Genomic DNA, 15,390 nt, shown 5'->3' with positions numbered 1-15,390 from the left:
TTCCACTGTGTACCAGTGGATGCGAACTTGTCAGCGGGCATCGTGAGCATTAACTCATTAGGCGAACAGCTAGCCATTAACCCGTTGAAGATGTCAACATTGATTATGGGAATACCGCAGCTGGAGTTCAATTACACAAAATTAAAGTTCCGGCCCGTTGAAAGGTTTCGCCACTTCACGGGGCCATAAATTATGCAGCCAAGTATCTGACAGCCGGAGCCGAAGTCGAAGTCGAGGTAGAAGCCAAACTAAACGCGATTATCTTAATTTATGCAGGGTCGGGTGATTGGGGGCTGGGTCGGTTTACTTATGCGTATCCGACGGTTTGTGCAGCCCTCGAAATAAATATAAATTGCAAAAACTGTCAAAGCCAAGCAGTTCGGAGGAGTCCGAGCAGGCCAAAAGGGAATGCATTGGACCGCCAGTCCTGGCCAACTTCATGTGTTATCGTATGTGCGTTAGTGTTCGGGTGCGGTACAATAAAGAAATTTTTATCGCTGCCGCATTTGACATTTGAAGTATGCGCTACAAAATTTATTGTTGCTCCGTTGTTTCAATAAACAAGAACAGCGACCGGGGCAACAAAAGGCGAATAAAAGGCAGGCAATGGCACGGCTTTGGCCCGAATGGAGCACCCGATTGGAATTTCAATTTGAGCTTTTATCTCTGGGGCAGGCCACACGGCTGCTCTGATCCTTTGACATGCAAAGACAACGGAGAAAGCGATGAAAAGGTGGGCAGTGCCATACGAGTACGTACCTGTTCGAAAATAGTTGCGCACGAGGAGGCTGTCAATGATTGTTTAAGATTGCTGCCGTAATTGTGTCGGTTGTTTGTTCCTGGACTATGACTGCCGGCAATCAGCTTATACATATTGCATGACCATCCTGCTATAAAACGCTTCGCACACTCACAGAACCAGCCACAAGGAGAATCGGAGCAGGGATGCGTGTCCTTCAGTCGATGGCCGGACTGCTTATCCCCAGCACGTGCCCATTGCACCGGGAATAAAGGTCGATGTGTACTGGTCACACGGAAAAAAAAAAAGAGTCACGGACTGCTTTTTAAAATTTGACAAAACCCCCAATCCTTAAGACTATGAGTAAAGTATCCTGGGTCTGGGAAGCTCGTGGCTTTTTTCAATAAGTCACACAGACACAAAAGGAGGAAGAACATCAGTTCAATTAAAAATAGCTCACAATTTCATAGGCCTAAGGCCTAGATACAAATTATAAAGATTGTAGGCAAGACAGAGTGACGTTGGACTCCAGGCTCTATTTATTAAGCTCATCTAGCGATGTTAAAATCTTATCTCTATAAGATATGATTTTTGTAGAATATCATACATAATTTTAAAGGATTTCAGTGGCGTGTATTGCAAAACTAAAGAGTATCAAAATGTATCTTCCATTCAAAACCAGTTGCCTTCAAAACTCACAGAGAAATTTCTGACCTCCTCATCTGAGTTGAAAATGTTCTTAAAAATAGATCGACATTTTTAGGTTTAAAATGTTTTTATTTTGCTGGAATCAAGTTTAATTGGCGGTATTTAAGTACATTGTATGTGCAAATAAACTATTAGTTCAGTCCTTAGGGTATACTTATCAAAAAGTTGTTAAATAAACTCAACTTACCTTTTCTCTCTTCACCATTTCGTTCTTATATTGATACCAAAATGTACTTACACGGCTTTTAAGAACGAATGTTCTCAATTCAAGAACAATGTTTTTGGGTAGTTTTCTCTGTGTTGAATTCCTTTAATTTTCAAGGCTATCAATTTTTTTCAAGTGCAACCTTCTGCAGCAGTTGCCACCTGCTGGTGTTCAAATCAACTCACACACACGCACACGCCTGCAACGTGACGTCAATGCGAATGCGCCTCAAAGTTGCTGCCGATGGTGCGTATACGCAACGCCAAAAGGCATCCGCCCCGTTACCCTCTTACCTTTCGCTCCTTTACATAACAATGGCTCTGGCCGGGCGCTAAGTGTGACAATAAATTGTCCTGTCGACTTGTATTTATCTATATCGTGACCGTTTCCCCCGCCGGCGGGCGAAAGTTTTGTTAGGCGCCCCAACAACAAGTGGCAAGATGGGCAAAGGGCGGCTTTATTACCTTGATTCAGTCGTGTCCTTCGGGCTCATTGCCCCTCCATCTCTTTCCCTCCTCTGAATCCTGTTTTGCATGTGTGCGTGAATCCTTTTCGGACAGTCTGTTCTCTGTGCGAGTTCATATAAAATTCGTATGCCTCGCGTGTGCCGCGCAAACAAATACCTTCCGAAAAAAGCAGGCAGCCCGGCACAATGCAGCACCATCTCTGGGGCATAATTTGCGTTTAATGAATTGTGCAAAAAGATTTTTATTCACTTAGCCGCACACACACACACTCACACACATGCGACCGTAAGCCGCTTAGCGCCATTTTTGGTCTAGCAAATTGAAAAGCTGCATTACGGCTGGCGGTTCTTCTTCTATGCTCAGTCGGGATTACTTTTCGATCAATTATTTAGTCATTAGCGCTACAATAGCCCACTATGCGTATGCGGGGGCATTTGCTTGATCGATGAATGGGGACAAGACAGAGCTGACTAATTAAGATTAATTAGTGGAACGCAGTTTTCAATTACAATTCCTGGGATTATTGTCGAGGCCGAGTGTGGCAGAAACTTTAAGAAAAAGGCCTTTCACACACAGACACACAAGGTCGTTAAGAAGGGGAAATCTGTCAGTTCATCATTTCGAGTGCAGCAACAACAGCAACAAAGCTTAACACCACATCAAGTTAAGATGATAGCCGTCATGACAACAACACACGCCAAACTTTTCAAGATACACACAAAGAGCCGAGCCGAAAAACGAGAAGAACGAGAAAAACTGGCGGCTGTAATTTACACGCTTTTCCCGGTCCGCACGCCCCCGCCCCCGCTGCCCGCCATCAACGTCGGGAAAACGCTTTTCCCGATAGCGGACGTCCTCCATAAGCATTGCACACTACATGTACAAACGTACGCCTTTATCTGACGGCGAGATGCGTGAGTGTGCGTGTGTCCCGCATTTAATGCGGTCTGCCTTGGCGATAAACTTTTGCAGCTGTCTCGGGCCCACTTCCACCAAACACCACCCACCAGATACCGCCCACCAAACACCACCGCCCCCTGCCCGAACCACCCGCTTTTATTTGGCATTTTTTGGATTGCCGCCTTCCGTTTGGCTCAATCATTTTACGTCTCATAAAACATAAATAGCAATCGATTTCTGGAAGGCAGTCGAAGTCGCAGTCTCAAGTCCTTCCATCTGACACTGTCATTGTTTCGGCGGCGACAATTTGAATTACCCGTAGCAGAGATATGGCCAAAACCGGAGGCCTATCCCCCGATGGTGGCATACTCTTTTTTGGCAAGGCAAACATTTATGAGACCACCAAATGCGATGAATTGCTCTCTGTTTACATTGAAAAGTAAACAAATGTTTCTGAATACGTCTGCATTTCTTTCGAATGTTTGCGAGTTTGAAAATTTGTTGAATTTATACGTTCCAGTGTTTTTTGCTGGCGAATTTTTGGAAAATTTGTGTATATTTTAATATTGTTGTTGTTTATTTGGATTTGTTTAAAGTTTAAAATTTGTTGGAATGTTAGGAAGAATTCCTTGTTGTTATTTAATAAAAGAAAACAAAGGTAATTTGGTGAGCTTATACCAATTAGGATTATTATATTTTAGATTTCAGTCAAAAAACTCTCTAAAAACTATGTGTAATATTTTAAGAAATATTGGTAGCTACTTATTTGAAACTGTTAAAATAAATGGTAACAAGTAATTCAAGTTATTGAAATACATTTTAAAGTGCGTATTTTTACTATAATACTAGTTTTTTACATACTATATTTTTAGAAAATAAATACCTTCAACAGAAACAACTGGCTGATGTATCCTCCTCGTTGATAAAGGACATTCAAGGTCCTTTTGGAGTCCACATTGTTCCCGCCGTTGTTGCCATTATTGTTGTGTTTGCTGGTTGCTCTCCAGGGCAACATTTGGCGGTTACTTTGCCGCGGGCGGCTAAAGTCTATAATGCAGCATTATTTTATGTCGAGCCAGGCAATTTATTGAATTTTCCTTACCCACGCTAAGCTTTTTGTTTTTCATCTGCTGCTCTTTTTGGGTTCAAATGTGTTGAAGTATTTTATGGGTCTTTTGGGCGAATATCGATAAATTTTTAATATGATAAAGTGAGTCAAATGATGATTGAAATCGAGCTTCAACTGGCATTGCTTATCCAGATCAGGTCTGCCGTTGGAACTCTGTTCATGCTGCAGTACTTTCAGTGAACAAATTGAATTCAGTGCTCGGTTGGCTCCTTGCTTTTCTTGTGGCCTTTGTGTCATTCTATCCCCGTCCTCGGAGCCTTTTTTGCCCGCTCTCTGCCATCTGCCATTTGCGATTTGCCATTTGCATGGCTAGCAAAGGCGATAAGAAAATGCAATTCCCACTGCACGGACACATGTGACAAAAGGTCGTGGGAGGGGGCGGGGGGATGAAGGGGGCGGGCTAAGCTGCTTAGCCATGGCCGGGAGGAAAAAAAAGAGATCGCCAAATTCAATTGACGCTGTCCAAATCAAATCAATGGCGAATCAATGCCAAATGCCACACAATTCGGGTGATTTTAGTATGCAAATTTAAACGAAATATTTAGCCAGCATCCGACAATGAATTAGCCCAGAGATTTGTGGATGAGTGGGATTTTTCGGGCGGGGCTGTCGCTTCTGTCATACAAGTTTAATTGGCTAAAATTCAGCTTTATCTTCGCCGCTGCCTCACACTCACACACACGCACGCACATTTAATTACTACACCGTTGGCAATAATTTATAATACTAATTAAAATTTCGAACACGCATACAGGCAGACTCCAACACACACTGGCATAAATAATCACTGGAGAATGGAGAATGGAGAATGCGCCGCCGGCATTGAAAATTTTCATTTGCATGCAGACAACAATCTCACGCACGCACACACTCCCAAACCCATCCACCGATACGCCTGAAATTGCGCCTGTGTGTGCAACCTTTATCAATCAAATGTTAATTAAGTTTCAACTCAGGCAACCGAACAAATGCCAAGCCAACTAACAAACCAACTTTTTCGCCGAGACCTTTCGCCGACGACAACGATTCTGCTGAAAAATTAAATTGGTTTGCTTTCGGGGGGTTAGGTAAACGTGGCGTATGCGTAATAACTTGCCTCCACCTGGCATATCGCGCATACGACCTGGCAGCCGGAATATAAAATGCAAACGTAATGCGCTCATCAAGCAAAATGGTCCATCTCCGGCGAATGAGAAGAAAAAGCCAACTAAATATGGAATAAAGGGAGGTATATGTATGCGTAACCGGAAGTGTAAGTGTGGCCCCCGCTCTTTTCATGATATTGTCTGACTTGTTTGAAATGGTTTTTTGGTTAACATGCGCACAGATTGATGAGTGGCCAAATTGTACACAGCCGCAAATTGTGGCAATTTCGGTTACTGTCAACGCTGCACACACACACACGCACACAGCCCCCGCACTCACACAGGCACACTCGCAGGACGAACCCACACACGTGCAGCTGGTAAGGCGTAAGCATGTGGCAATGTGCAGGCACGTTTTTATGTTGCAGCAGGCAGAAAAGAGCTTGTTTGCATGCCAACAAGGAGGGCAACCAAAACAGAATCCGAATCAGAATCAAAAACAGAGGCGGAAGGCAGGTTGCAACAGGGGCATCCACATCCATGTCGGTCGGAGTCAGGCTCCGTTGCGGTTGCAAGAGCTCGTAGGGGCATTCCAGGAAGTTGTCCTGGCCAGCCGGGTTCCGCTTAGACATTGGCCAGGAGCATTCCATGCCGGAGTTGCAGGCATTTGAACATTTTTCGAAAATTTCAAGACAAACGGAGGTTTGAGGTTTCGTAATGTTTCTGAAAACCCTTTTTCTATAGAAACTGCAAGCAAAGAAGCAAATTAGGCATACCGGTTAGTAATTTAAATTAACGCATACCGGTATTTAAACAGAAAATGTATTTAAGACATTATTTCCAAAAATACCTACTTACTTGCTTTGAACATTTTTCGGGAGCTTTTATTAATCTTTTATTGTAGTTAAGCTGTCGCACCGGTGGAATAAAATCAAATCTCTTTGAGGACTCAACTAAAAAGTTGTTATAGCCTGTTTGTCCTTCAACGATTTTAGAAATGCATATATTGACTTTCTCATTCTGGTTTATACTTTTTTCAAGCTTAAGAATGAGAAATACTTTTCAAAACAATGCCCAGTCGTTTCTTTGTTGTTCTTAAATCCCTTCAGGGGTACAAGCAAGTTCGATTACCAGCAAACTGTGTAAGTTTATGAATTATGTAACCGACCTGCCTATTTTAACACTACTGCACTTCGCTGCCCCTAAAAACTTTCGAAGAAAGTTGCACCCAAGGTCGAAGAGCATTCGATTGTCGCCCTTGAGCTCTCCCTGATGCATCCAATGCCCTTATCCCTCCACTCGATTGTGTCACACTGGGCGAATGCTTGACGTGACGTGCGCCAAGCTGCAACGGTAACTGCAATTTGATAAAGCAAAGTGACAAGTGCAGTGCAGCAAAGGTCAGCTCCCCTGCCCCACGACAGCCCCTCGCCCAGTTGGCCATTTGCAACTGACAGAAGTCAGCGGGAAGGCGACAGGCGAGACCAGGTAGGACCATCGGAAAGAAATCGCTTGGCATGTGATGCCAGCATCAGCAGCAGTAATCCCCAGTGATAAGGCCTGACGTTGCCACAGTTATGAAAGCCAGTGAGCAGAAACGCGCATGTTGCGTTATTTATTCGGATGCATCTGCGAGCAGCAGCTCTATGTCACCGGCCAGGGCAACGGGCTCCAGCTCAGCGCCATATCTCTTGTGGATATTCCCCCTGCGATCCACCAGAAACTTCACGAAATTCCACTCGATATCGTGCTGGTGGCGAGTTAGCAGCTTGTAGAGTGGATCCGCTTGGGCTCCCTTCACCTCTATCTTGGCAAACAGGTGTCCTATATTAGCTCCCTCCTTGCGGAGGTGGTCCAGTATCTCCTGGCCATCGGACTCAGGCATCTGACCGCCGAACTGGTTGCAGGGGAAGTTCAGGATGCTCAAGCCGCGGTCCTCGTACTCCTCGATTAGTTGTCGCAGGCCATAGTACTGAGAGGAGGTGAGTCCACATCTGGAATCAAGACAGAACGGGTACTAAAAAATTTCATCTAAAATTATGTGTTTAATTATTTAGGAATGCGAAAGAATCTTAGGGTAGGGTGTTTCATTTTCGACTAACAATCTTTAATCCAGATCCTGGATTTATTTTCAAAACTAATGGCAACCTTGACATATATGTTTTATAGGTTTTCTTTTCTAGGTTGCCATGGCTTTCAAAAATAAATCCAATAAATTTCTCGAAAATCAAGCTAGTGTCGTAATACACTAACACTTTTTGTTTTACAACTAAATAAGATTACCAACTACTAATTACCTAACTATATAATAAGCTTATGTATTTTATAAATTAAAAGAATTTCTTACCATTCTTTTGTCTATATTAGTGTTAAAAATTATGTCAGATTTTAGTGTATAATTTTAACGATTGCCAAAAGGATGATTGAAGAGAAAGAGTTGAAATCTTTAATTTTATGAACAAGGCTTTATCAAAAATCAAACTAATAAGCATTGGTTGGTTACGCCTTTTGAAGAATAGATTTGAAAATACAAGGAAATTGCTTAAATGTAGCTAAATATTAATAAACCTTTAAACCTATCTTGAGGAATATAGTAAAGTAAACCTATTAGGAGACATTCATATATGTGAATATTCTTACTTGGATGCAATGTTCACGATGAGCATCACCTGGCCGGCAAACCTTTGGAGTGGCACTGGACTGCCGTAGGTATCTCGCACCGTGAGAGCGTGGATCGTTAGACGCCATCGCATGTCCTCCAAGTCCCGCTGCAGTCTGTTTCGAGTATGTAGAACTGTCACGAGGGCCACTGCGGCCATGAGGCCGTGGAGAGCAATCTCTTTACTTAACATCGCGAACCACACTGTACTAAGTGCATTTGGGATTCCAAACCGAAACTCAGGAATCGCTTCGAACAAATATCGATTCGACAGGCTAATTGTGCGTGAAGCGACTGTTAAAAATCGCATTTAAATGTGCGGCCCTTTCGCTTCGGTCCGGGCGTATGCCCCAAAAAAAAGTGCCAGCCAAAATTGAATTTGGCCAAAACGGGCGAAAGTTGCATGTGCTGACCCACGAGGCGATTTGCACGTTAACTTAATTTTAAACTTTTTTGGCCTCCGCCTGCCACACGAAACGGGAGCACCAACACACACACACACACATCCGTGCCACACTGAAAACAACAAAAAGTTGAACAATCGTAACGAAATAATTGAATTTTCATTTCCGTTTTATGTGTTTACTTCCGCTCCATGGCCGCGCCACCATTTTCCCCGGCCTTTCCCGCCTTTCCCGCTTTTCCGTTTCCCCTCCCCTGTCCATGTCCTTGCATATGTGTGTGTGGCCTGGATGATTTCGGCCTATTTGTATACAAAAGGCAGTCAATTTCTGCCAGCTTGAGGAAACTTTTTAAGTCAATTGTCAAAAAGTTTTTAACATCTTTTCCCCGGCCACGCCCCTCTTTTGTGTATCGCTCTGTTTCTGTTTCATTTTCGCTGCCGAATTGAAATATAATTCGGCAAAGTTGCGCCTCTTTTCGGTTCGGCTTTTCCACTTAGACGACGTTTGGACGTGGGCCATAAATCAATGGCAGGCGAAAGGCGTTCGACTGAAATTGATTTAGATTTCGGGGAGTGGGCGTTACTCCTTCAGTCGTCTGTCAAACGTGTGCAGTAAAAGCCGTCCGAAATGCCAGTGCATTTTATAGTTTGATTGCAAATCACACATCAAACTCCTTTGCACGAAGTGAAAATGTAACCTGTTCATTTCAAATAGGAAGATTTTGTGATTTTAAAATGGCTAATAAAAGGGTAAACTTAAGGGAAATTTAAAAAGTTTAGCTTACAGCCAAAATGTCGCAAGAAGAATTGTAGAGATGAACCCCTAGATCACGAAAAAGAAGTCAAAAATATTTGTTATGGATAAGTATTTTTTTAGTTTTTTTTAAAGAACAAGTATTTTTTTAATAATATCTCGGGTTGCGCCTAGCCAATTTAGGTGATATATGTGTTAGTTTACAATTATAATGTCACCCTTACATTTTGCCGAATAAATGAATAGGCTAAAATGAGTATATATTGTGAGCTACAAATCGGAAAATTTTAAAATGTTGAATTTTTTAAGAATTTAGTGACTGTAAGGTGTCTGTTGATATAGTAAAAACTTGGAAAAACGAAAACTTATAACATCTTAAAGTTACTTTCCAAACGAACCAAAGAAGCCATATTTGAACAAAATCCATGTTAAAATAGATATAATGTTATATAAATAGATTTGCATTAATATGCCGATAACAGAACTGCGCCTGAAATTTGAATTTTAGTATTGACTAACGTAAGGAGGTTCATGTTATAGCCTTAGGCAATGTTGTTAAACTTTGGTTTTCAGCGTCGTTAAAATTGGCAATCGATTGTACTCGGCAGTCGTTAAAAACTATTTAATCAAATACACATATGATAATTAAATTAATAATAATATTTAAGTATACGTATACCGAAAATTAAGTACAAATTGAGTATTTTTAATTAGTACATATGTATTTATTCCAATATTTCTGATATTTAGTAATTATAAAAGTTTCACAAAGTTTTCATATATTCCTAAAAAATGCTATGTTTAGAGCTATCCGCTAAACAGCCGTTTAAATAAATGTGACCCAATTTTGCTCTTAATTCTGCTTTAGGTCTGTTGCAATTTTAAAACGAAACCTATAACCATACCTAGTTAAGGTAAAAGGTACCTAAATTGGCGCCTGAATTTCATACATGGTTTAAGCATGAAATAAAATTTGATGTTTTTAATTTATAAATTCTATATCATTGAGAAATGATATCGTTAAGTCCCTAGAAATTATTTTTTCCTATCAAAAGTGTACTCGTTTTATGACCCACCAACTCAGAGGAACCTAAAAATTTTACCACAGCAACAACTAAAATTGTGACTTTCATAAAATCAGCATTGAGTGATTGCCAACCCGACCAATAGCAATAACCAGCGATTATGCTAAGAGATGTCTACGTCAAACCCTCGAATCCGTCGAGCATCCAAGATGATCAACTTTAGCGGTTTTGCATATTTGATGCACTTGGTATAAACTTAATAAACTTCGCCCCCAGTTACAGGTTATAAAGCAGGCGCACTAAACTCGTAAACATGGAAACGCGTTAAAGTCGCTGAGCCACAACTCGCTGTTTTATGGCCATCTTATGAACTTGCCACCATCCCATTTCCCATTTCCATCTGGTTTTGCCTAAGCGTCTGCCATCGTTTCGCCTTTTGTTGCACCATTTTTCACTATTAACAGTGGCCGTAAAAGCAGGGTTTGGGCCAATAAAATTTTTGGCATGTGTGGGCAGAGTTTTCTTTTCGTTTTGCACCACCAGCCAGGCTAGGTGTTAACTTCAACCTTTGCACCTGGGTTTCTCGAGGTGATGCTGCATCTCCACTTGCCATTTGCCACTGTGCCCCTGCCACTTGCCCCCGCTACTTGCCCCTGCTACTTGCCACTTGCGCATTTAATTAAGTTTACGCCGCGCTGCACACGCAAAAGGACGAAGGACGTTATTAATTAAATTCCTTTATACACAGGTTAAGCCAACCAGCCAGCCAGCCACCTCCGCCCGCCTTTGTGTGTCAACAATTGGAATATTAACGAGGCAACTAATGAAAGTTTACAAAGCCAAAACGAATCGAAAGGGAAACATTTAATAAGAGTCTCCCTCTGTGATTCCGGCGAGATCAAAGCAACAGCTAGGCAGACCCTCTCCACTTGACCCACCCGGCGTATGCGTGATTTTTGGGTACCAATTATGGCGGATCGCCCTGGGAGGCGCGGCACTGTCTGCGTGCAAATCCCGCCGAGATGATGCACTGCGGCGGAGGACTTGGACCCCTAATAAGCCGCGACCTTAACCCATGGCATACATCGCAGTCAACATCGCACATCAAAGCCAAACTCGCACACCCACTCAAGCCTGAGCCCCCGACACCCAGACATATGCAAAAGGGATATGAGTATTAACTGTACGCATTTAAGCCGCTTGTCGAACGCGCACAAATCCAGTGGGGGAAAATCGACTTTTGTTCAATACACTCGAAAAATCAACTTGGGCAGATAAAAAAGGAAAACTAAAAATGGCGCGCAATATTCGGGTATAAATGTGCAAATCCCCAATGCAGCAACAGCTGCTGCTGAGCCACGCCCCCAGGCGCCCCTCCGCCCCCTCAGCTGCATTCGCTTGGCATTTACATTTAAGCTGATAAGCAAAAGTGCCTTCTCCCCGGGGTCCCCCTGATATTCCGCCCCGAAAAACCTCCTCCACCTGAGCGTTAAGTCGCCTTGAAGGACGCACATACTCGTATCGAAGACACGGCGACGGCGATGAGAATTGTTTGTTGAAAATGTCGCAAGTTTATGGAATCGCATGCGTTGGCAGCATGACGCAGCATTTGACGCACGCACTTTACATTATTAATGCCTCCAGCCGACGGCAGCAGAAGAAGTACAAGTTTCAGTCTAAACACAGGCGGTTCGAGGTGTAAATACCCCTCTTAAGTGCAAAGCAATATATACTTCTAGAAAGGGAAGTAATTTAGATATTTTAGAAACAATAAATGTTGCCTAAGAGTCTAATCAGTGCAGGAAAAAATAATTAGTATGCCATGTTGCACATAAAAATATTTAAATACTATATATATCCACATAAGATGTATAACATAACATAATAAAGAAAATAAAAAATAAGATAAAATAACCAACAACATTTAGTTTATGTGATTTATATGTCTTCATTTTCATTACATTAAGGGGTGCTTCCTTGTTGGATTTTAACCTAAGTCATACGTTTTTTAAGTCCCAGTTCTAATATTTCTTAAACATTCGGTCGAGAAAATGTCCATAAGTGTACATATATTTGTTTATTTGAACATATTTTGTTTTAATAAAAAAAAATTTGAAGTACAACTGAAAATAACACAAACTTTCCCTAAAACTTATGAGTTTTCTCTTTAAGCGGAACATGAGAAACATCGATTTAATAATATCGGACTAAACTAACTTAGGCACTGATTTTATAATGAACAGTTTATTAATTATTTGGTCAAAATATTTATAAATATCAGCAATTGATATCTCTGTGGGTTCTATGGCAAAGGGTATCAAAATTAGGCCGAGTAAATGGGTAGTCGTAGGCCTGTGTGAGTGGGAGGCATAGGTGTTTTGGAAAATGCTTCTGCCATTTCGCAAATGTATCGCATTTCCGTTTGGGTGTTTGCATTTTTACGCTTCGCTGAGAATTTTCCAATTTTTGCTGCTAATATTTATTAATCAAGTAATAGCTACTCACACACTCACACGGGCTATATGAGCACTTGAGTGTGTGCCCGTGTGTGTGAGTGTGAGTGCGCTTGATTTTTGCACGAAAAATTGATTGGAAATTTATAAGCTAAACTTTTTCCACTGTTTGCTTTTGTTTGCGGCTCACGAAACAAACTTTTTGTGTGAGCGCGGTTTTTTTTTGTTGCTGTTGCTGCCATTTGCAGCACTTGAAAAGGTCGCCGCAGATGGGTGTGTCTGAGGGGGGGGGCTGTATGGAAAAATCCCATCACAAAAATATTGAAATTCGATTTTTTCGGGCTCTCAGTAACCTTTTACCAGCTCCCCAGCTGTCTGTCAAAGCCTCGCCATGAGGCAGGGAGCATTTCGAATCATTTTCAGTACAAACTTTGTGTCGAGCACACGTAGAACCCACTCCAATCAAATAAAGTAAGTTCAAATAGTGGCTATTTCGTCGGGAAAAAAACACGAACAAAAGTTCTACATAAAATAATTGTGGTCAATTTTCGGTTAACGTTTTCAACCCGTCTGTCTTTCACAGCGCTATCTATCAAGCAATACAAGATGAACTATTACCTGATCCTTGGCTGTGAGTATCTGGGGTTGCTTAGCTGCAGACAAAGGGAATATCTCGATATATAATTCTTTAAATTAACTGTGAATGGCTTGGCTTAGGTGCTTTGATGATGATGATGGTGATGGGACCCATGTCGGGTGACTGCCTGCGGATGAAGCGTTCCCAGGGCGATGCTGCAGGTGATAATAATGCAACCACTGTCATGGACAACGATGCTTCTCTGAATGGAAAGGCCACCTTGGTGGCCAATAGCACTGTGACCACTGCTGGCAGCACTGCAACCACATCTTCAAAGCAGAGAGTTGCACCTGGAGCCAAGCACACTACGGTGGATCAAGGAAAAGCCACGGATGGCACTACCACCCCATCGGCACTGGCTGCCATGGCTTCCACATCCACATCCACATCCTCGCCCTCGGATGCTGGGAAATTCCAGCTGGTGGAGGATCTGATGGGGCTGCGGCGTCCCAAGAGGCGCTTGGGTGGCCTGATGGACGAGGGCCTGCAGCCACGACAGCTGCACCACAAGCGTCGCCAGTCGGGGGAGGCTACTGTGACCACCTCGCTGCCCACACGCCCACCCAATCCCTATGTGTACTACAACAAACTGGTATCGCCGGATGGCAAGCACGAGGTGAAGGAGTTCGAGCTGCTGGCCCCCAACATGATGATTGAGAGTGTGCAGCAGGAGCTCAACTACGGCCCGGAACTTCTGCCACCGGAATTGGCCGGAGTGCTGCTCCTGAATGCGGCCGAGAACACCCCACGCGGCCTCCATAACTCGGCTCCTTTGAAGCACCACCGCAAGCACAAATCCTCTCAGGCTTTGCCACCGATGCTCTACATGCTGCAGCAGCTGTTGCAGCCCACTTTCGAGGGAAACGTCTTGGTGGAACCGCCGAAGGAGCCACCACACCGCATTAGTTCGCCCCTTTATCAGTTCCTTGATGGCGCCATGGATCTGGCTTTGCGCAACAATCCCGATGTCATTGATCACCTGCTGGGGGATCACCTGGAACTGGAGCTGGAGCTGGAGAAGGACAAGCTGAAGGGCGGCAAGGACAAGGGAGCAGCCAAGAAGGCCAAGAAGGAGGCCCAGAAGATGGAGCCCAAGGAGGAGCTCATCGTCAGCTGCCCCATCCACCACGAGCACCACGCCAATCGCAACGGCGAGATGGTCGAGGATGATGTCGTCCTGGTCAACGAGTGTCATCTGGTCTAGATCTAGGTGGGATAAGGATTTATACAGCATCCTCCGTTTCTTAAAAATTTTAGGTTTCTTGTTTCATATTACTTTTTTCTTTAACTAACCGGGAAAGTCTGCCTGAAACTGTTTACATATATTTGTTAAAGTTAAGAATTTACATGACTTTATGGCCGACTTTCTTGAGAACATAAAAAAACAATAAAACAAAATACACAACCAATAGAATTTTTACAATGGGAAATCATAATTGGGTCGATGCGAGTACCCCACAAATCACTAGGATTTTGGAAGTTTATGTGCCTAAAAGTGTGCAGTGAATAAAGGAGAGTCTTAATGATTTAAAACTAAATACGCAACCAAAAAACCATGCTTGGAATTATGGGTCTGCCATCCAAGTCACTAAATGTTTGAAATCTGTTTTAAAATTTTATTTTAGGTGCCTAAAAGTATTCAGTAAATAAAGATCTCTTCTTTTGGGCTGATTTCATTGAACTTCTGAGCTTAAATATATTGTTGCATATTTTAGGCGACTAAAATGGCATTTTAAAGATAATTCAAAACCTAGTGATTTGTGTTACACACCAGAAAGATAGAAATTTTTAAATTTATATGAGCAGCTTATCCGACCATAGTTGCATACATTCAGGCAAATCGAAAATATAACCTTGACAGGAAAAGTAAAGCTGGGAGACTGCACAACAAACCTTAGGGAATGCCATTATCACGCAGATTGGCCATTGTTTCCCCCAACAAATATCAAACTTTCGCTTCAATCGGCACCCGATCCCCAGGGTTTCCTTTTCCCCTGAAGTTTTCCTTCGTTTTCATTAACAAAATCGATTTCCTACCTTGAAATGTCCTGAGGGGAGGTGGGTGGGCGGAAAATTGATATGCCGAGTGCGACAGTGCAGCCGTACGAGCAAACAAATCTAACATAAAGCCCTTGGCTGCGGATAAGGATGAGGATGAGGATGGGACCGAGTATGTATATGTGGATGGAGGTGAATGGGGCCGAAAGCAAAAGTTTTGCCGGCTGC

The 15,390-nt window shown here is 42.7% G+C and overlaps 2 protein-coding genes across 2 annotated transcripts; one reads left to right on the top strand and one right to left on the bottom strand.

Moving 5' to 3' along the window:
* Positions 1-6,808: 6,808 nt before the first annotated feature.
* Gpxl (Glutathione peroxidase-like) lies at positions 6,809-8,100 on the bottom strand. The gene is made up of 2 exons (XM_017085025.4): positions 7,874-8,100; positions 6,809-7,227 (listed from the first exon to the last, which is right to left on the bottom strand). Exons 1-2 carry the CDS (start codon positions 8,083-8,085, stop codon positions 6,849-6,851), a joined length of 591 nt encoding a protein of 196 aa, XP_016940514.3. The 5' UTR covers positions 8,086-8,100; the 3' UTR covers positions 6,809-6,848.
* Positions 8,101-12,896: 4,796 nt separating this feature from the next.
* LOC108017858 (uncharacterized) lies at positions 12,897-14,557 on the top strand. The gene is made up of 3 exons (XM_017085012.4): positions 12,897-12,998; positions 13,111-13,158; positions 13,245-14,557. The coding sequence occupies exons 2-3, from the start codon at positions 13,134-13,136 to the stop codon at positions 14,366-14,368; spliced, it is 1,149 nt and encodes a 382-aa protein (XP_016940501.2). The 5' UTR covers positions 12,897-12,998; positions 13,111-13,133; the 3' UTR covers positions 14,369-14,557.
* Positions 14,558-15,390: the final 833 nt, after the last annotated feature.

The sequence above is a fragment of the Drosophila suzukii genome, chromosome 2R, assembly GCF_043229965.1.
Source record: "Drosophila suzukii chromosome 2R, CBGP_Dsuzu_IsoJpt1.0, whole genome shotgun sequence".
In the NCBI taxonomy this organism is placed as follows: domain Eukaryota; kingdom Metazoa; phylum Arthropoda; class Insecta; order Diptera; family Drosophilidae; genus Drosophila; species Drosophila suzukii.
The sequence above is the reverse complement of the archived record's forward strand: the minus strand, read 5'-3'. Positions and strand labels throughout refer to the sequence as shown.

Excerpts from the sequence above, each read along its gene's own strand:
- Gpxl (XM_017085025.4), bottom strand. The coding sequence starts at position 8,085 with ATGTTAAGTAAAGAGATTGCTCTCCACGGCCTCATGGCCGCAGTGGCC. Across the intron at positions 7,228-7,873 it reads ATCGTGAACATTGCATCCAA|ATGTGGACTCACCTCCTCTC; the intron begins GTAAGAATATTC and ends TCTTGATTCCAG.
- LOC108017858 (XM_017085012.4), top strand. The coding sequence starts at position 13,134 with ATGAACTATTACCTGATCCTTGGCT. Across the intron at positions 13,159-13,244 it reads CTATTACCTGATCCTTGGCT|GTGCTTTGATGATGATGATG; the intron begins GTGAGTATCTGG and ends GGCTTGGCTTAG.